The sequence below is a fragment of the Mustela nigripes genome, chromosome 8 (assembly GCF_022355385.1).
Source record: "Mustela nigripes isolate SB6536 chromosome 8, MUSNIG.SB6536, whole genome shotgun sequence".
Taxonomy (NCBI): Eukaryota; Metazoa; Chordata; class Mammalia; order Carnivora; family Mustelidae; genus Mustela; species Mustela nigripes.
The window spans coordinates 26,774,871-26,794,805 of NC_081564.1; the positions used below are offsets into that span (position 1 = coordinate 26,774,871).

Sequence of the window (19,935 nt, forward strand, 5' to 3'; positions counted from 1 at the left end):
ATGGGGCAGTCTGGGTGGGAAAGGTGCTGGGCCCCAGAATGGAAATGACAGGGGCCCATGCTGGGGGCTAAAGGGGCAAGAGCGAGCCCTGCCCCCGGTTGTCTGAATGTTGGTCTCTGCCCCATGAAACTCCATAGTCCCTCCTAGGCCCCAGGTGACTCTCAAGACAAGCTGTTCCTTGCGTGTTTGTTGAGCGAGGACAAACTGGTGTGGGCAGGAGGGGTTTATCTCCACTGCAGGAGTAACTCATCTCATGAGACAGCACAGAAGCAAGGGTGGGAAGCCAAGGGTGTGGGGGAGGGCCATCTGGCCAGGCAGAGCCCCCAGCTGGTACCTCATAGCCTGACTGTCGAGGGAGGTGAAACAAAACAGTTCCATTTTACAGGTGAGGCAGTGGGAACCTCACGGCTGAGGGGAAGCCACAGCACCAGTGCAGCCCCAGGGGCAGTGTTCCTGCCTGGTGGGGGAGCTCCTTCCTTTGGTTCCCCATTACCCCTCACAGGATGTGAGTGGGACAAGAGTTGGAGGCTACAAAGGTCTAGACTGGGGGATGGGGTGCCAAGGGGACAAGGGCCAGGCTGGAGGTTGGAAAGGCATCCAGGGACCGTTCCCCACTTGAAAAAAATCTCTTATGTGCCTCACCAACACCTGGAGCTGGGTTGGGGTCCTGACCCCTCCCAGCCCACCCTCCTCCACCCCCCATGGCCTATCCTAACACTGGATATTAAGGAAAATAGGAACCCTGGGACCTGAGCTGGCGGAATGGGGATGGGAGCTCAGGCTTAGGGAAGAGCTGGAGGAGGCTGCAGGGCAATGGAGGCTGGCTGAATCCAGGCAGTCGATGGGCACGGCCTTAGACTCTTGTTCCCGAGCTGAGCCTAGAGTCTCATCTCCTGCTGGCATTCTCCCCTTGTGGGAGACATCGAGCTCCTGTAGGGGGCCTCAGCTCTAGGATTCGGTCTGGTCCTGCACAAACCCCTCTCCTGGGCTTTTCACCGTGACCCCACTGACCCCCAGAGGTTCAAGAATGCGGGGGTTCCCATGAGTCCCTGGTCACCAGTGCCCTGGTCTCTGGCTGTCTGATATAGTTCATCCGGCTGTGCACAGAATTGGGGTAGACATTCAAGACTTTCTTGATCCAAGGGTAGAAGGTGGGTCCCCTTGTATGGCTGGACTGGGGCCATTGTGAGGTCATTCCCAATTTGAAGTCTCTAAAACATGGGCCTGGGGGTAACAGGGGGATGGAGTCCCAGCCCAAGAGTCTAAGATTCCAGGTCAGTGTGTGGCACAGAAGACAACTCCTCTTCACTTTGCTCAGAGAAGTGGAGGTGGGGGCAGGTCCCAGCTGGGCCCCAGAGGCTGTAAGAAAGCCCTGGCCCTGAGTCTGTGCTGGGGCAGTTAGAGGGGCCACTGGAAACTCGGTGGGCTTCCTACAGACATCCTTGGAGCTGAGGTGCCCACCCCCCAACCTAGGGTAAGGCTCAGGAAAGGAGGGCATAGCCGGAGACCAGGCAGGACCTCAGGGCTGAAAGCCTTGAATGCCAAGGGAAGGAGGCTGGGCTTTATCCTTCAGAAACAGTGCAGCCATGGAAAGACTTGAGGAGGAGCTGGCACTGGGCACTTCCCAGATCACAGCTGGACACTGGGAAAGGATGACAAAGGCAGGCACCACCCCAACTCAGCTACAATGATAAGGGATATAGCAGAGCTCCGAGAGGACCAGAGCAGCAGGGGAAGCCCTTCAGTCTTCTTGGAGGAAAGGGAGTGCGGGCCAAGGGCTGGGCGGCTTCACTGGGCGGGGAGGAAAACTGTCCAGGACACTCATCGAAGGAGAGGGGGGTGTGGCGCCGGAGGTGGCCAGACGGACGCAAGCCAGGAAGAACACGCTGGGGGACGCGGGCAGGGATGTGGTGCGGTCCAGCCCGTCGTGGCCTCGTCCTACTGCGAGCATCCCCCAGGTTCTCAAGCCAGATCCTCCAATCCCCGGGGGGAACTCAGGACCTCGGTTTCCCAGAGCGGCGGGGCGGGGCGGGGACAGTGCAAGTCTCGAAGCCGCCTGCAGGGGGCGCCCATGAGCGACGCGGCTGGAGCCTGAGCCCGAGCCGCCGCGGAGACAGCGGGAGCCGGCGCGCGAGCTGCAGGTCAGCCGGGGTCTCCGGTCCGGGGTCCCCAGGGTCCTTGGCGGGCGGCCAGACGGCATGGGGTCGTCGGAGGCTGAGGGGCTGGGTGGGATGGGTGGCGCGGGACCCCTCCCTTCAGGGCGCCCCGCCGCCCCGACCCTCTCTTCCCGCCATCCCGAGAGCGAGTTCACAGGGCTGGGGTCCGAGCTCTGCCCCGAGGCGGGGACCGCAATGGCGGGTCCAGGGGCGGCTCAAGCGCGGACGCACGTCCTAAGCCGGTCGGGGGGCAGTGTGCGGACCCTCCGGGCCGCCCCAGACTGGACCGGAAGGTGCGCACGGGTCGGCGTGGAGGGGTGGGGACGCTAGAACCCGACGGCGCCGGCGGCGGGGGTTGGCGGGCAGGAGTCGGGACCCGCAGGTGACGTGCGGGGACGTCCGTCGGTCCGTCCCGGCGCCACGGGCCGGCCCCAGGGCACTCGGCGAACCTTCCGGACGCGCCCGGCGGGGGTGGGCTGGGGGCGCAGAGGTGCGGCCAGAGAGAAGGCGGGTCGGACCCCCGGGGGCGAGAGAGGGCTTCCGCAGGTGGAGCAGCCGGGGGCGAGGACCGCATTCCCGGGGAGGAACGGCGAGGGCAGCTGCTCGGCATCGCGAATGCCCGGGTGCGGCGAGAAGGAGAGTCTGGAACGCTGGGCCGAGGCGGGAGCGTTCCGGGGGCAGTGGTGGCGACACCCGGACTTAGGGGACCCAAGGGATTCCGGAGGCCGGGCAGGGTGGCTGCGCGCCTCGGAGTGGACCTGGCCGTCTGCCGGGCTGCCCGGAGCTGAGGTGTAGGAACGGCGGGAATGGTGGCGGCCCTCGAGGGATTTGGCGCAGGACAGCCTAAAGGATCAAGGAGGGGCCCGCGGGCCCGCGAAGCAGAGATCTCTGCGTTCCCTGGGACCGCCATGCCGCTTTAGAATTTAAGTTTCCAGACTGTAAAATGGGAGGGTGGTGGAGGCCAAGGCAGAGGCGAAGGGAAAGAGAAGGAGAAGCTGGAGAGCAGGTCTCCCCATCCCCCACCCCCCATTCCGTAAGACTGGAGTCGTGGTTGGCTCCTGGGGTTGGGTTAGGCTGCCCCTTTGTCCAGCTCTCCCTCACCATGGTGGGGGAGCTCCCAGGCCCGTGTCCACCCACAGGGCCTGTAATCACCTCTGGCTCAGAACTCAGGCTGCCCTTCCTTTGGTCTCTGCTGTCCAGCCAGCCTCTGCACCCTCCAGGACACTCTCTGTGTTACCTCTATGCCCGACTCTGGTTGTCCTGCTTGTCCCCACTGTGGGGACCAAGATGGGGAACTTTTTGGAGGACAGTGGCCCAGGGAGGATGTTGTGAGGTCAGGGGCTCCCTCTTTAGTCCTGCTGTGGCTGGTCCTGGAGGCACTGGCTGGGCTGGAAGACTCTGGGGGCCAGGTCCCCATCTCGGGTCTCAGCAGGTCTGTGACCCGAGCTCCACACTGAGGCTTGTCCACAGGTAGTGGTGTCAACACGTCCTTGCTCTGTCCTTGCCATTTAGAGTCTTCCTGGCTTTCCCAGGTTCTAGTGTCACTCTGGTCACTTCCCCTCTATCCTAATGTCCCTGTAGATCAGGTTCTGGGCTCAGCCTGCTTCCCTGTTCAGAACCTCAGAGAAGCTGAGGTCCGCCCAGATATGGATGGCAGGTGAGAGAGGCTTTGGGCCAGGTCAGTCCTGGCCAAGCTTTGGGGACTTGCTTGTGTTGCTCTCCCTCATATTGGTCTATGAGGTGCGGGCCCCCAACCACACCGTGGTCCTTCTCCTAGGAACCCGCAGCCCAAGAGAGCAAGGGCTGGCTTCAAGGGCGACCCAATGGACGGCAAAATTCGATGCCCAAACCTGGATTCTGGTCTCACCTCCTTGGAGCACTCGCTGCCTTACTCGTAAAAACGAGCATGACGGAACGACCAATGCTCTCTGTACAGGGTTGGGATGGAGAGTAAATGAGAGACGGGCCTGAAAGAAGGTCAGACCAGAGGACAGGTTGGGTCTGTGCTTGAACTGGGGAACCCAAGGGAGGCTGTTGGCCTTGTGGCATGGGTGGGGGCGGGGGATACCACAGGAGATCTCTGTTGGCAGAGGGACATGTGGACTGGAGTTGGCTTCAGGGCTTCAGGGCTTCACAGCCTGCAACGTTTAACCTGCTTCATTCCTGAGCTGCCCTACCCGGATGAGCGGGAACGGCCAGCCCAGCCATCCCGTGGAGGTTGTCTTGTCTGCCACAGCTCAGACCAGGTGCTGAAGGGTGTGACCAAGGCTAAGGGGAGGATGACCAGAGGGATGGCCATGATGAAGTATGGCATGAAGTTTGGGGGGTGTGCCTCGGGGGCTGTGGAGGAGACAGACACCCGGAGTCAGGTGCTGAGCGGCCAAAAGGAACAAGTCCCAACACCCAGGGAAAGGGTCTGGGCCCAAGAAGCATTAGCAGTCACGGAAGGGAGGGGTTACGTGGTCTGGAGGCTGGAGGCAATAGTTGGAGTGCGGTGCCTGTGGGTCGTACCTTGGAGGTCTGTGCCGGGCCCAGATGGGGGAAGGGAAGTGAGAAATGGGCAGGAGCCTGTAACTGGGATGCAGAGAGGAGGCCCCCATGCTCACCTTCTAGACAGGGCCTTCATGCGCCAGGGAGAGGCAGGCAGCGTCACTCTGATGCCCCTCCTGGTGTGTGGGTTCGTGGTCTCCGTCTGCCCACCCACCACAGAGGCGTTCACCTCTGGCCCCTAATGGCCTTTGCAAACCGGGAACTAGGTACAGGGGCCCACTGAGTTAACAAGGAACAGTGGTGGTGCTGCCTGGCGTCTGTTGTGACCCACAGGCCGTGCTGCTTTTGCTGGCTGATGCTCTCACCCTCTCCCTTCAGCCCCCAGGGCTGTGTCACCAGAAGTGGGCCTGCCTCCCTCCTATCCTGGGTGGGTCCTCCCTCTAACGAGCTCCTGCCCTCCAACAGACCACTGCCAGGGCCCCACCGGGCCCACTGGGGCCATCTAGGCCCCCGCCCCGCCATGTCCCCTTCAGGCATCATAGTCCCTGTCGTCCCACCATCAGAAGGCTCATTAGAGGAAGGTGTGGGTGCTATCTCACAGGACCCTCAGTACAAAGGGGAAGACTCTTGCTTGGGATCTCAGGGAGTGTGGGATGGAGCAGGAGTGGGAGCACACCTGAATGGGGCACCCAGCACCTTGTGTGTGGGGTGACTTCCTGGAGGGGGGCTGTCAGAGAGGTGGCCAGTGAGGGGGTGAATGGACACCTCAGGCTAGAGGCTGCAGACTCTCCCGGTATCTGGCCTGGATGTATGGGGACTGGAGGGGGACTCTGGGCCCCCTGTGGGGAGAAAGGAGCTGGGGCTGGGCCTGGGGCCCTAGGAGCTGAGGATGCCGAGGCTACTCTAAGGGCTAGATTCAGTACAGGGAGCTAACTCTCCACTCCACCAGTTCCTGCCCACATCCTGCCCCTGGGGCTGAAAGCAGCAGCCTCCGGAGGGGCCGTGGGGGAGGAGGACCACTGGATGCCTGCTCGGGGCTTTGGGCGCAGCCTGTGCCATGGTCCTGAGGTTGTCCTGCAGGGAGAGAAGGAGAAAAGGAAGGGGCCCTAGTGCTCCGTGGTTGCTCACCTCCAGGCAGCCCTGGAAGACACTGGCCCCACTCCACTTGATGTGTTTGGAGAGGGCCTTGGTAGGCCCCAGGACCCCTGGGGTTCTGGGAGGCTTGTGTCCATGCCCCGGGCCACTCCGAAGACCAGTCATGGCAGAGCAAGCTGTGGGCTTGGGGTTGAGAGGCGGAGCCGAGCTGCCTGTCCGACTGTTTCTTCTTTGCTTGTTGTCCTCTCCACGCTGACGGAGCTCCCGTGAGACAGGTGTTGCTACTTCTCGTCTACCTTCAGGGTCTCTCAGCTGGATCTCCTCCTGGACTTTGTGTCTTTGCGAAGTTGCTGTGCTCATTCCTCAGTGCTGATCATTCCCCCTCAGAGCCCCGGTCGTCTGCAACTGTGTGCACGCCCGAAGTGCATCACGCGGATTGTGCTCTGCCTCAGCCCCTTTATTTTTCATTGCAGGGATTTTGTATTATTTCTTGTTCATGTTCATCCATTCTTGTTTCATCTCTATCCGTCGAGTCGTACGTTCTCTTTCTTGCTTGTGGATGCTATTCCTTTTCTCGTCTCTTTAAAGATCCTAAATGTCTTTGAAAAGCATTATGAGATTCTTACCTTCATGTCTTCCCAAACGAATGAATCTCCGTAGTTTGGGTGCTGTTGCTTATCTTAGCTTGAGTTTTTCTCCTGTGCTTCGCAGTTGCGGTTTGCAGGCTCATCATAAGTGGGACCTGAGGCCCTGGAGACGGGGAGTGACCGCACACTTGGGGAGCAGCTGGCTCTCAGCAGTCTCCTGGGACAGTTCGTCCTTCAAGGCCCCCTTCTAGAAGCTCAGGACCCTTCTGGGGCCAGGCTCAGCAGCACGGGGCACAGAGCTCCCTGTGATGCAGCAGCTGGGATGCTGCTTGGCCCAGAGTAGGCGCTGGTGTAACATTTGCTGTGAGAAAGTGATGGTAAGAGTCTCCAGCCAGGATCCTGGAGCCCAGGACTGCGCCGAGCATGGTTATGCCGGTCCGAGTCCTGACACTGGGCCTGGTCTGTTGCGCTGTGCCGCACCCAGGGACAAAGGTATGGGGTCCTGCCTAGAAGCTAGCAGGCACCTCCGTCCAACAGACTCTGGGAACACAGACGCCATCTACGCATGTGTACAGAAAGCCTTGCTAGTGTGACTTACAATGAGCCAGAAGTGGGCCAGGAAGTATGTGGGTTTTGATTAAATGGAGTTTTGATTAAAGTGGCCAGGTGGGTGGGGGTGAGGAGGTAGGCTGGAAGAAGTAACAGTTAGTTCTGATCTATCCGGGGGGAATCCTGCGGGGTTGTCCTCTCCAGGCTTATCGTGCACGTGTCTCTATTTTTGATGGGACAGATTCTGCCCTCTGCCCTGTCCCCAGTAAGGGATAATCAGGGGGAAATATTACATTATTACCATTTAATTTCCTTTCCTGGCTAGCAACAGATGACTCAAGAATTAATTAGATAGAGCCGACAGAAAGGGATAGGAAATTACCAGATCCTGGCTCCACCCCTGTCCCTCTCCCCTTGGGCCTCAGACCTTCCTGTCGCGCTAGGAGGCCTCTGAAGGGAGGGAAGCCGCGAGGGGCCAGGAGGCCCCAGGAAATCTTCCTGCTGCTGTGTTTTCCATGAGCATTTCCCTCAGCTCTATTCCCCCCTTTCATGCTCTTGGAAAGGCTGGGAGAGGTCGTGAACCTCTTTAGGACTTCGCTTCCTCATCTCTAAAATGGAGCTCATGGGGCCAGTGAGAACAGATGACCCCCTTGCCACCATGCTCTCATATTGTGAGCTCCCAAGCAGGCCGCCCACGCTAAGAGGGTCTGGAGTAGAGTCCTGGCATCCAGGGAGGGTGCAGGGCTCGGTGGCTCAATGGTGGCCGGAGCCGAGTGACACAGGTTCTCTTGAGCTGTGTGTGCTACTTCACATTTCTTGTCAGTGACACATTAGTAGCTTGACATTGGCTCCACTGGGAGCATTTACACCACGAAAGCCTGACAAAGGTCGCAAGTCAGGGTGCCCCGACCCCCTGGGCTGATTTGCCTATCCATGGCTGGGAAGCTCCCAACCTTCCCGCAGAAGAGCTCCAGTAGGAGGCTGTTCAGCCCTCTTCCTGCCCTGTCTGTCCCCTGGTGCCTTGGGTTGCACGGATGTTCTCGGCTTGGGGCTGGCACTCTGGTTTGACAGATGCCCAGGCTGCCTGTGGGGCCAGGCCGGTCTTACCCCAGGATGTGCCGGCAGCAGCGGGAAGAGCAGGAATGCTCTCAGAAGGGCAGATGGGGAGCCAGATGTGCAAAGAGGCAGCCTTTCAGGACCCAGCTGTAAGGGACATTAGGTCCTTGCAGGACTGATATGGGCAAGAGGAGCTGACCAGGAGGACCTGCTGCATCCAGTGAGAGTGGGAGGGCACCGCAGGTACGGTGACTTCAGTGTCGTCAGGAAGAGTGTCGCTACTAGGTGCTGGTGACCATGGGAGCCCATAGCACAGAAGGTGGTAGGGAGGCCCTGAGGACTGGCGGTATGCAGGCAGGTACTCGGGGCTGCCAGGAGAGCCTCACCAAACACAGGGCCGGGTTAGGCCCCTCGAAGGCCTTGCCAGTCCAGGCATCCTGGCTCATGGAGTCAGCCTGGCCTCCAGGACAGGTGCTGGTAGTGTGACTCCACCAGCAGTGCTCTGGGCAGTGGGGTAGGGCAGTCCGGTCTCAGCGCTGCAGAAATGTGATATGTATTTGGGTCAAGTGAACTGCCAGGGCTCCTGCCTCATGCTCCCCCAGGAAGGACCCTCGGAATCTGGACAGTGGTCTGGGGCCAAGTTAGGCTACTAGCCTGGGCTGCTCTGATTGGCAGATGCTGCGGCACCTCTTGATGCCAAGTCCCATGGAGAGGCCAAAGTCGGGTGAGGAGGGTGGTGGGTGACGGTGAAGAGGGTAGAGCGCAGACAGCAGGCGGCAGGGTCCCTGAGGCTTAGCGGGCCTGGCCAGACCCCACTGGACCGTGGCCTGCTGCCTCTGCTGCTGGGCCTGGGAGGCCCCGGAGTAGCAGGCAGTCTTGGGTCTGGCACTTCCCTTTGCTGAATAAAAATTGGACCCTGGACACCCAGCTTCTGCAGTTGGGGGTTCCCTGGTGAGTGCTGCTTGGGGCTCTAGGCCAGGGACACTCTGGGACAGGGACAGTACCAGGAGACTTGGTCTCATCGTCCTCTGCCACTGCCCTGCTTTGTGGGCAGCTGGCTGGCAAATACCCTGTGTATAGCGGGCACTTGGGATTCATTGAGGCCCCCTTGGTAGTGGGCCGCGCCGGGCCTGGGGAAGCCCACCGGGTCTGCCGCAGGCTGCGGGAACCCTCCCTCTTCAGGGACTTCGCCTCCTCTTCTCTGTCCTGTTTCCTGGGGGGGGGGGTGTTCTGTTCCAGCCTCCCCGTAGGCGCAGGGACCAGCCCTCAGGTGCAGTCCGGCACACTGGAGTTAGGAGACTTGTGTTTCTCTGTTGCAGCCCCCTGTCACCTCCTGGATGGGGCGGGGGGAGCCTGGCCCTGGGAACATGGGAAGGGACCATGAGTCACCTTCTCCCAAGGTTCCCAGGCCTGCTCTATCCCTTGTGTCCTGGAGGAGTGAAAGAGGACACACTCTCCTGAGTCCACGTGTGGGCGGAGGAAAGGCAGGTTCCAGCCTCTTGTCCCCATGCAGGCAGGAGCTGCGGCCTGCGCGCACCTGGGGCCCCGGGAGGGCCCGGGACAGGAGGAGGGGGTGGATTTGGCATGAGGGGACGCCACGAGGCAGCACCTATGAGTGTGACAGGTGGGGGCAAAGGCAGTGGGGAGCAGCCCCCAGGCCGATAAGGGGAGATGGAAACCATGTCACAAGCTCAAGGGAACCCTGGGGGTTTGGACTGGGGGAGCCCAAGACCTTGAATTCTGCCTGTGCTTCTGCGGGGTTTAATTCCTTACACCTCTCTGACATTTGACTCTGGGGGAGCTCTTTCAGGTCTACTTCCTTCCTTCTCATGGAATCTTGAGTGAGTGCCACCGTGGTCCCCAGAGGCTCTCTGGGGTCCAGTCTCCTCATGGTATCAATGAAGAACCTGAGGCCTAGAAAAGAAAAAAAAAAAAAAACATCCTTGCCTGCAGTTCTCCGGCAAGTCCCGGCTGAGCCCTCTGCTTTCTGCCTAGCACGACACAAGTCTACCCTGGCATTAGCCAGGCAGAGGAGCAGGTTGGGGAGCGGCCGTGGGAGGAGGGAGGAGAGGAGGGCGCTCCCCGCCCAGACGTGCAGGCAGCCAGCAGGGGCTGCTGAGGGGCGGCTGCCTTTGTGCTTGCTCCTCCACGCTGTATGGCATTACCAGCAAGGGCATGGGGGCTCACCTGCCGGCAGCGGGACACGGGACCAGACGGGCCACCCAGGTCCTTCCAGATCAGAGCTCTAGGCATCTCTGGGCTTCTCTTTAACCCAGCGGCCTAGGTAGGTACTTGTGTTTCCCAGGGAGAGCTCTTAGGGGACAGAGAGGACTTAGGCTGGCCAAGAGAGAAGGTGGGTGGGCCTGGGAGAGCTGAGGAGTGAGGGGGGCTTTCTGGAAGGGTCCTGGGGGTGGCAGTGAACTCAGGGACCCAGGAGACTGGCAGGGCTGTCCCAAAAGTCTTGGGAAGCTGAGCATGAGGGGCAACACAAGTGACTTAACTTGTGTTAAGACAGATTCCTGTCTCGCTGAGAAAACACAGGGGCCAAGGCTGATCCCCACAGTGGGTTGTTCTTGGGCTGATGTCTGGCCTGCGGGGAGGGCTTTGGTGAGTGGCACTGATGGCTGCCCCCGGGAATCTTCAGCGTTGCCCCCTCTGCCTGGGGTCCAGCTCCTCACAAGCCTTCTCCCTCGGCAGGTGCCTCCGGGACTGCGAAGCTGAGCTGAGCCAGGATGCTGCCAGAGCCTCTGCAAAGGGTCTGGTTTCTGGAGACTTGGAGTTGGCTGTGAAAAAGCCCTTGGGGGTTTTCCCCTCCCAGGCAGGGACGCTCTTGGCTCCTGTGAAGAAGGGGCTCAGGGGCCTGGGCAGGGCCAGCTGCGCTGCAGCTATGGACCGTGAGCCGGCCTGGCCCGCGCCGTTGCTGACCCTGCCTGTCCGCGGCCATGCCCACCATGGGCTTCTGGGTGTACATCACGGTGGAGCTGGCCATCGCCGTGCTGGCCATTCTGGGCAACGTGCTGGTGTGCTGGGCTGTGTGGCTGAACAGCAACCTGCAGAACGTCACCAACTACTTTGTGGTGTCCCTGGCGGCCGCCGACATTGCTGTGGGAGTCCTCGCCATCCCCTTCGCCATCACCATCAGCACGGGGTTCTGCGCTGCCTGCCACAGCTGCCTCTTCTTCGCCTGCTTTGTCCTGGTCCTCACGCAGAGCTCCATCTTCAGCCTCCTGGCCATCGCCATTGACCGCTACATCGCCATCCGCATCCCACTCCGGTGAGCTGGGGGCCGGGGCCGGTGGGTTGGAGCTCCCCTCTTCCCTTCCTTGGCATGCCTCATGCTGGGGTTCACATCTGTGCCGAGGTCTGCTCTGTGCCCAGCCAGGGTCAGGGTGAACCTGGGCTCACGTTTTGGTCTTTGATGTCTGCGTGTGGAGCTGAGGACAGCTCCACGGGGGCCTGGCTGAGGCTGCCCAGGACTTAGCACGTGGCCGGGGAGCATGCCGATCCAGGGGACCCCTGTGGGCCCCAGGAACCCTGGCCCTCCTCAGTCTTCCCCAGGCTGTGTGGCTGAGGCTGCTACTTTGGCTGCTGGCAGATGCGTGTGGCCCGAGCCTGGGCGGTGCATCTGGGCCATTTTCTCACACAGCGTGATGCTGAGCTGGGGCGGGGCACTACGGGAAACCACAGGCCCTTGGAGCTAGAAGGCTGCCCGCAGGCCCGCCTCCAGCTCTTCTGGGCCAGTCGCACAGTTTGCACATTAGGAAAATGACCCAGAGAGGGGAAGTGACTTGGCTGAATGCCACAGTGAGTCACTTGGACCAATATGCAAATTTTGTGCTCCTCAGGTCAGCAAGTACTCATGGTCTTGGAGAGAGCCTCTGTGCTCAGCTAGCGGAGGGGGTTTTCATGGTGAATCTTTTGTGAAGTGACTTCAGCTCTGGATTGTGTAAATGAAGACTTTCCCTGAGGCCAAGAGCTTATTTAATGTGGCCTCCACCTAGCTGGCATTGAGGGAAGCTAGGAAGTACCTCTCCACCCCAAGGTAGGGGTTGGGATGGGGGTGGGGGTACCTCCAGCCCCACTTCCTTGACCGTGAACTGGGAGTCGGGCTCCACAGCCCAGTGGCTGCAGATGCTGAGGGGATTCTCAAAGGACCCAGGTACCTGGCCCTGTGGTGAATTCTCCCAGACAGCTCAAGTGCCTTCCTGTGGAGCAGGCCAGAGTGTCAAACCCAAGGGGGCTCTTAGTAAAGGTCATTTCTTCTCATCTTCCGGATAGAGAAATGAGGCTCAGAGAAGGGAGCCAGCCCTCAGGGCCACACGACGAGTTGGCAGCACAGTTGGGCCTGGGCCTGGGCCTGCGAAGAGCTGTGGCCTGTCACCCGCGGCAGCTCAGTCTTTGGGGAACAGGGTGACAGGGTGGCCCTGGGCTCCCAGACCTGCACCTGGCCACTGCTGTTACGTGGGCTGGAAGGGGGAAGCAGGCAGCCTCCCTGTGCTGCTCGAAGGAAGGGAGGAGCCTGGGCCCCCGTATGGCCTTGTAGGGTGCTCTAGTCTCAGGAGAGCTTATGACCCTTGTTGAAGAGGAGACTCTGGCCAGCCCATAGAGGACTGGCCTCGTTGTGCAGGGTCCAGGGTCCAGGCTCACTGAGGGATAGGTCAGAACACAGGATCCCAGGTAGACCAGAGAGCAGAGAATTTGGTGTCTGCTTTAGGGGCCAGGCTGAGCATGAGCTGGGCCTGGGCCCGCCCTGTTGGGAACGCTCAGTAGGGAAGGAGAGACCTCGCTTTCACTTCCTTCCCCAATTTAAAGGGCAACAGCATTCTAGGGAGAGAATGGGGCTTAATGAAAGGGTCTCAGCTTTTGCTTTTCTCTCTGCAATCTGAGAGTCAAGAGAATGAATCCTGTGGGACATGCTGTGTGACCATAAAAAAGCCAGCTGTCACTCTCTGGGCCCATTTCCTCATCTGTAGAAGGGGACAGGCCTCTCTGTCCTTCTGAGCTCACAAAGGTGTTGTAAGGATCCAGTGAGCGGATGGGAAGGATGGGGCCAGGAGGAGGGAGGTTCGGGTTGTGGGGGGGACCGATAGGGAATCCGCTCCTGGTTAAGTGCCTGGAGTTTCAGAGTTGGGTCCCTGCATGGAGCCTGGACCTGCCCCGCCCATCTGCAATCTCCAGTTCTCACAATCTCCTGGAGTGGGACCCAGGTCCACCCAGATCCTGGCTGTTTGAGCAACGCTTGATAAAGCTTTGGAAGGGTCAGCCTGGATGTCTTGGGCGGGGAGTTGTTAGGGATGCCCATTCTGCTGTGGCTGATCCCCTCCCGTTGCCAGGGGACGTTAGCGCAGTTTCTCCTTTGATCCTCACGGCCCTGGCATCGGGGCCAGGGCAGATGTTATGACCCTTGTGTTACTCATGGAGAGGCCAGTGTGTGCTGACTCGGGGTTGGGGGGCGGCTCTGGGGCCCTTCCTGAAGTTCCAGGCTCCCTTGGGTCTCTCTGCTTTCTTATTCCTCAAGGGCCCTGGGGCGGGGAGGCTGAGGGGCATGAAGGTGCGATGGGGAGCAAAGAGGAGGCAGGTGAGAACCGGGAGCTCCTGCCTCTCCCCCGACCCCCGCCAGTGGGAAACCTCCCCTCCTCTGCTCCGCTCGGCAGGTGCCTGTGGCGGCTCTCAGGAGCCCATCCCCTGACTGCTGCCCTGGACATCGACCCCAGGCCCATGTCACTCACCCCTCATTTCTCTTTCTTTCTCTTCCTTCCCTTCCCTTCTTCCTTCCTTCCTTTTTTCCTTCCCTTTCCTTGCTTTCCTTTCTCTCCCTCTCTTTCTTTTTTTAGACTTTTTATTTATTTATTTGAGAGAGAGCACACAACGGGGCGGGGGGGGCGGGGTAGTGGGTAAAGGGAGGGGCAGAGGGAGAAGCAGACCCCCGGCTGCGCAGGGAGCCTGACGTGGGGCTCAGTCCCAGGACCCCAAGATCATGACCTGAGCTGAAGTCAGACCCTTAACCAACTGAGGCACCCAGGTGCCCCTCTCTCTTCCTTTCTTAAAAAATTTAGTTTCAGAAAAATCTGTGCTTCTTCCCAAGGGCAGGGACCCTGGTGGCTATGGCAGGGCTTAGTCAAGAAGCCAGTGAGAAGCAACCTGACCAGAGGCAGAGATGGAGCTCTCAGTATCCCCAAAGGACAGGAAGCGTAGGGAGAGAGACTTTGTTACTTTCGTGCCCCTTGTGTCCTGCCTCTCACATTAGCCCCTGGCAAACACTCACTCTCCTTGGAAAATAGGCCACATTTGGAGCAATGTCTTTGCACAGTGGGTGCAAAGACCTGAGGGGTATGTGGTGAATCACCCCATGGAGACAAAAACCAAGTACCTGGTTTCTAAGGAGGGCAGGAGTGGGAGAGAGGGCTCCCTGGAGGAGGTGATGCCGGACGGGTCTTACAGGATGGGTGTGTGTGGGGGCAGGTGTAACAGGAGTGGGCCAAGCCTAGACAAAGGCCCCAAGGAAGGAAGGAATACATGGGCTCTGGGCCAAGGAGAGGTGACAGAAGAACAGGAGGGCAGGGAGGGTATGAGGCTCAGGCCTGCCTCTGCCCCGGAAGGAGTTTGGGTTTCACCCATGGCTCTTCATTTCTTAGCTCACTGACCAATTTGGACAATTTCGGAAAGCCCCCACCTTCTGTCAGTGTAGGGAAAATGCACATGAAGCCCCACCTGGAGCTGTGGGTGGTATTCTGGGATCACAGAGGAAGCCCCAACATGGGTAATGGGGAGTCCCTGGGAAGGGGCGGCCTGGGAGCTGGAAGACGCATGGATGCAGAGGTACCCCCAAACGTGCCGAGCAGTGCCCTGGCACCCGCTCCCTGTGGTGCCGCTGCCCCCCCCCCCCCGGATGGCGGAGGGTTGTGCTGGATGCATTTGTCACCCCTTACACTGGACGGCCTGTGACCAGGGCCCAGGAGGCCAAGATGGGACTAGCATCTGTCATAGACACAGGGGATGCCCAGGGGATGCCCTTGGGCCAGGCTGTGGCTTGGCTGTTATTCCATTTGGGCCGTAATGCTGTTCCAGCTCCCCAGGGGCCTGGGTCTAGGGCTCTCAGCCTAAGGACTTTTCTTCTGAATAACAAAATTAATTTGTTTGATGTGTGTGTGTGTATTTAAATAATTACCTGCACATACTAAAACATCAAAGAGAAACAACAGGGTATATGGTCCAGGTAAAACTGTCCCTTTTGTCCCCTGCCCTGCCTTCAGTTCTCTTTCTGGAAGGCAGCGTTGGGAATCCTCTCGGAGATATTCTTGGCATGCCGCAAGCGAGCGCTACTAACGTGGGTCTCTGTCCCCACAAGGGGCTTTCGTTTTAAAATCGAGTGCCCAACTTCCCCTCCTGGGTTTCCTTGTCTGTAAAAGCAGACAGCTGGGCAGATCAGGGATTTTCAAACTATCTTGGAAGTCTTTGGGCTGGACCCTGGGGTCCCCACCAGCTCATTCATTCAGTGACTCTTAAGCTGCCTCCCTTCCTCAGCAGCCTACCTCTGTGATTGCCTGGGAATCGCAGGGTGGCTACTGGAGGACAATTTGGAAATCCCCAAAGCAGATGGTCTCCGGGGTCCTCTACACCATCCCCAGAGCTACTTGCTTCTGTTTGCTTGCTTCAAATGACAGGAAGCTCCCTTTCCCTGAAGCAGCCCGCATCTTGTGTGCACAGCTCGGCTAAGAAGTTCTTCACCCCTCAGTCACAGTTCACCTCTCTGCAATCTCCACCCCCGGATTTTACTTTCTGCCTTCATGGGACAGTGCTCACAGGCCCTGGATTCTTAGCCCCATTTTACAAATGAGGAAACTAAGGCTCAGAGATGTAGAGTAACAAACAGAACATGGCCGAACCAGGAACACACCAGCCCTGGGACTCAGGAAGGGATATGCTTTTCTCAGGAAAAATACCAACATTAAAATAGCCTCCTGTTCAATGAGATTCTATAAATTATAATTTGTAGAGTACTACAAACAGTGCCCGACACACAACAAATGCTGTGGAAGTATCAAGTGTGTTGCGGGGAGAGCCTGTGACTTTGTGTTTGAGGCTCCAGAATAGGAAACAGGGCAGCGCAGGCTCTCTGTGGCTTGGTAGAAATGGTCAAGTCCATGACCCTGTTTCCGCCAAGCCCTGTTGCAAGCACCGAGGCCCTTGCTAAATGGGGTCGAAGGCTCCTCAAAACTGACACACATTCAGAACTGACACACTTACCTTGGCCCAGGGTGCTCTGGGCTCCTGAAAAGTCCACAGCAAGGCCGTTCCTCTCCTCAGGCTTTAGTTTTCTTATCTATGTAATGAGGCAGTTGGATTGGATAAGAGGTCAGAGGCCACCAGACTTTTCTCCCCCTTAATTTGAATTTGTTGACAAAATGTAAGCCACGGGCATCTTACCCAGAGGATCAGCTCCTCAGCCCCTCTGAGCTCTGGCGGCACTGGAAGCACGTTCTGCATGGGTGGCCAGGGGCAGAGCAGTGTCAGCTGTCTCTTGTACACATGATGTCCTGACCGCCTGCCTCCCACACTTCTTCCCTGTATAGAGGCCCATGTTTGCCATCCCCAGATGAGATAGTTTCTGTGGGTGCTTCCCATTCTGGAATTAACTAAAGGGCACCTACCGTGTGCTCCTGGGTCCATGCCGGCAGTACAGAGATGGCTGCAGAAAAACCCTTCCCCCAAGGGGCCCTTGGCCTCAGGGGCCCAGGTAGAGTAGAAATTAGCTGCATCTGGGTAGGAAACTTCTTGGGGAAGATATGTGAAGGGTGGGTGGGGTTTACCAGGTCAAGGGGAGGGCAGTCTGATGTTGCCAGGATCAAAACCATTAAACAGATGGTCATCTCTCAGCGATCACTGAGGTGACCTTCTTCAATCAAGGAGATGATGTTTTGATTGCCCATTCTCTCCCTCTCTCTTCTAAAGAGAGAGAGAGAGAGAGAGCATGTGTGTGCAGGCATGCTTGGGGGGGAGGTTTGGGGGTGCAGAGGGGAAGAGATAATCTCAAGCAGGCTCCCCACTCAACACAGAAGCCGATGCAGGGCTCGATCCCATGACCCAGAGATCATGACCTGAGCCGAAATCAAGAGTCAGGCGCCCAACTGACTGACCGACCCAGGTGCTTCAGACTGCCATTCTATTAATAAAATTTATGCCACCATTTTTGTGGGCTGGGGGGTCAACTTCCTGGCTGGCAGATCAGGTCAATGCCCTGAGTCTGGGACTGAGCCTGGCTCTCTAGAGTCCTCAGTGCTTTCAGACACATTCTTTTTCCTCTCTGGACCTCAGTACCTTTGGTAGGTCTTTGCTCTTGAACGTTAAGACTACTGTATAAATGTTAAGACATGCTGATGTCAGTTGTGTCTCTCCAGAGGGCTGGGAGTGAATTTGGAGGGGAGAAAGGGTATTTTGCCCAGGACCTCCACTGCTTCTTGGGGGCTTCTGGAGACCTTAAGTCAAATGGGGAAGGAAGAGTGTGGAGGACAAGAGACACAAATCATCTCCAAGTCTGATGTGGCAGGTTCCCCCCACCCCCAGCCACTGAGTCTGCACCCCTGACCCATTCCCACTCTAAGAGGAAACTTACTCTAGCGTCAACTAAGCCCAACATGGAGGTGATAAGTTCTCTCACTTATAAATTCCCGTAAACTGAACTACTGAGTTCCAGGACTACTTGTAATACTGTTTAGTGATCATCTGAATGTCTGCCCAGTGGTTTCCTCTCCAGGGAGCCTGCTGTCCTGTTGGCTCCTGTGGGAAAAGGCAGGGCTCGGACCTGCACTGCACAGAGGACCATACCGAGGCTAGGAGGCAGGAAGTGACTGGTCCTGGTCTTCTAGCCAGTGGGTGGGGGGGATGGGGAGGCCCTCTGGGTTTCTGACTCATGGCCCCACCTAGCCTTGAGGTTTTTCAGACCTATGATGCTGGTCTCCTTTCCCCAGGTACAATGGCTTGGTGACTGGCACAAGGGCCAAGGGCATCATTGCGGTCTGCTGGGTGCTGTCGTTTGCCATTGGCTTGACTCCCATGCTGGGCTGGAACAACTGTGGTCAGCCAAAGGCGGGCCAGAACCAGTCAGAGGTCTGCGGGGAGGGCCAGGTGACCTGTCTCTTCGAGGACGTGGTACCCATGAACTACATGGTGTACTACAACTTCTTTGCCTGTGTCCTGGTGCCCCTGCTGCTCATGCTGGGCGTGTACCTGCGGATCTTCTTGGCGGCCCGGCGGCAGCTGAAGCAGATGGAGAGCCAGCCTCTGCCGGGGGAGCGGGCTCGGTCCACGTTGCAGAAGGAGGTCCACGCGGCCAAGTCGCTGGCCATCATTGTGGGGCTCTTCGCCCTCTGCTGGCTGCCTCTGCACATCATCAACTGCTTCACCTTCTTCTGCCCCGAGTGCAGCCACGCCCCGCCTGAGCTCATGTACCTGACCATCATCCTCTCCCACACCAACTCTGTCGTCAACCCCTTCATCTACGCCTACCGCATCCGGGAGTTCCGCCAGACCTTCCGCAAGATCATTCGCAGCCACATCCTCAGGCGGCGGGAGCCCTTCAAGGCGGGTGGCCCCAGTGCCCGGGCCTTGGCAGCCCATGGCGGTGACGGAGAGCAGATCAGCCTCCGCCTCAACGGCCATCCTCCCGGGGTGTGGGCCAATGGCAGCGCCCCCCAGCCTGAGCGGCGGCCCAACGGCTACACCCTGGGGCTGGTGAGTGGAGGGAGTGCCCATGAGGCCCATGGGGACATGGGGCTCCCCGATGTGGAGCTCCTCAGCCACGAGCTCAAGGGAGCATGCCCAGAGTCCCCCGGCCTCGAGGGTCCCCTGGCCCAGGATGGAGCAGGCGTGTCCTGACGATCCACTGAGTTTGCCCCTTCCTACAGAAGGGAGATCTTTCTCTTTGGTGGATGGAACCAGTCACGTTGGGAGAAGAGTGAATGGGCCTGGAGACCCTTTTCATGGCCAGCTCCCACTTTGGACTGAGAGGCGAGAGCCCCGGCTGGAGCAGCATGAGGCCCAGCAGGAAGGGCCTGGAGTCCGAGGGAGTGGACGTTTCTTGGTGGGAGGCTCTGCTTCAAGTCAGGGCCACAGCACCAAACCATCTTGGCTGGGCAGGGCCTGGTACCCCACTCTGGAAGCATCTAGAAGCACCACCCCGACTTGGCAGAAGATCTGTGGCAGAGCAGGCTGGCTGGCCCTGAGGCTGGGGCAAGGGGGTGGGGGAGTATGGCTCCAACAGGCCTCCGACCACACAAACAGACCACCCTCCCCAGGCTTCCCAAGGGTTCAGGTGCTGCTGTGCCCAGAGGTGGCGTTTTTCTTTTGTTGTTTTTTCCAAGAGAAAATGTTAAGTGTGAAGAATACCTTTCTTTTTTTTTTTTTTTTTTTTTAAATTATCTTCCTTCCCTGGTTGCTGGTCTGATGTCAGTCCTGCTGCTAGCTGTCTCCAGCAGTAGCCCAGGGAGTCCCAGGCAGCCCTCTCTGGTTACCATGAGCTGCCGTGCACTTCTTACACACTCCGTCCCAGAGGCATCTTCTGGGACCACCAAGCTGGGCTCGAGGACAGGAGGTGTCATGGAATGCTGCCGGACTGTGGGCTCCGGTGAGGAGGTTGGGACGGACCCACTGCCCAGGGTGCCTGGGTAGCTCAGAGCTGCCCAGCCAGAGGCCCTGTCCAGCGGCCTTTCTGTCTGAAGGGAATGTTTTCTTTTTTTCTGAGATAAAATAAAAATGAGCCATTTGTGTTTTAAACTTGTCCACTGAAAATGGTGTCTGAGTTCCTTTCCCCATTCCACAGCCAGGCCTATGGAATATATATGTGTATATATGGGCGCATATTGCACGTGTGAGAGAGTGTGCATTTGTACTTGGAGACAGACAGACACCCTGCCTGATTGGGGGCGCCTCACAGGCTCCCTTGTCCCGAGGGAAAAGGCTGCCTGGGTGCACCAGGATCTAAAGGCACGTGAGCAGCGCCCAGA

The 19,935-nt window shown here is 58.6% G+C and overlaps 1 protein-coding gene across 1 annotated transcript; it reads left to right on the forward strand.

The window, feature by feature from the left end:
* Window positions 1-2,065: 2,065 nt before the first annotated feature.
* Window positions 2,066-19,705, forward strand: ADORA2A (adenosine A2a receptor). Its single transcript, XM_059409981.1, has 3 exons — window positions 2,066-2,141; window positions 10,631-11,207; window positions 17,902-19,705. The coding sequence occupies exons 2-3, from the start codon at window positions 10,876-10,878 to the stop codon at window positions 18,806-18,808; spliced, it is 1,239 nt and encodes a 412-aa protein (XP_059265964.1). The 5' UTR covers window positions 2,066-2,141; window positions 10,631-10,875; the 3' UTR covers window positions 18,809-19,705.
* The last annotated feature ends 230 nt before the right edge of the window (window positions 19,706-19,935 follow it).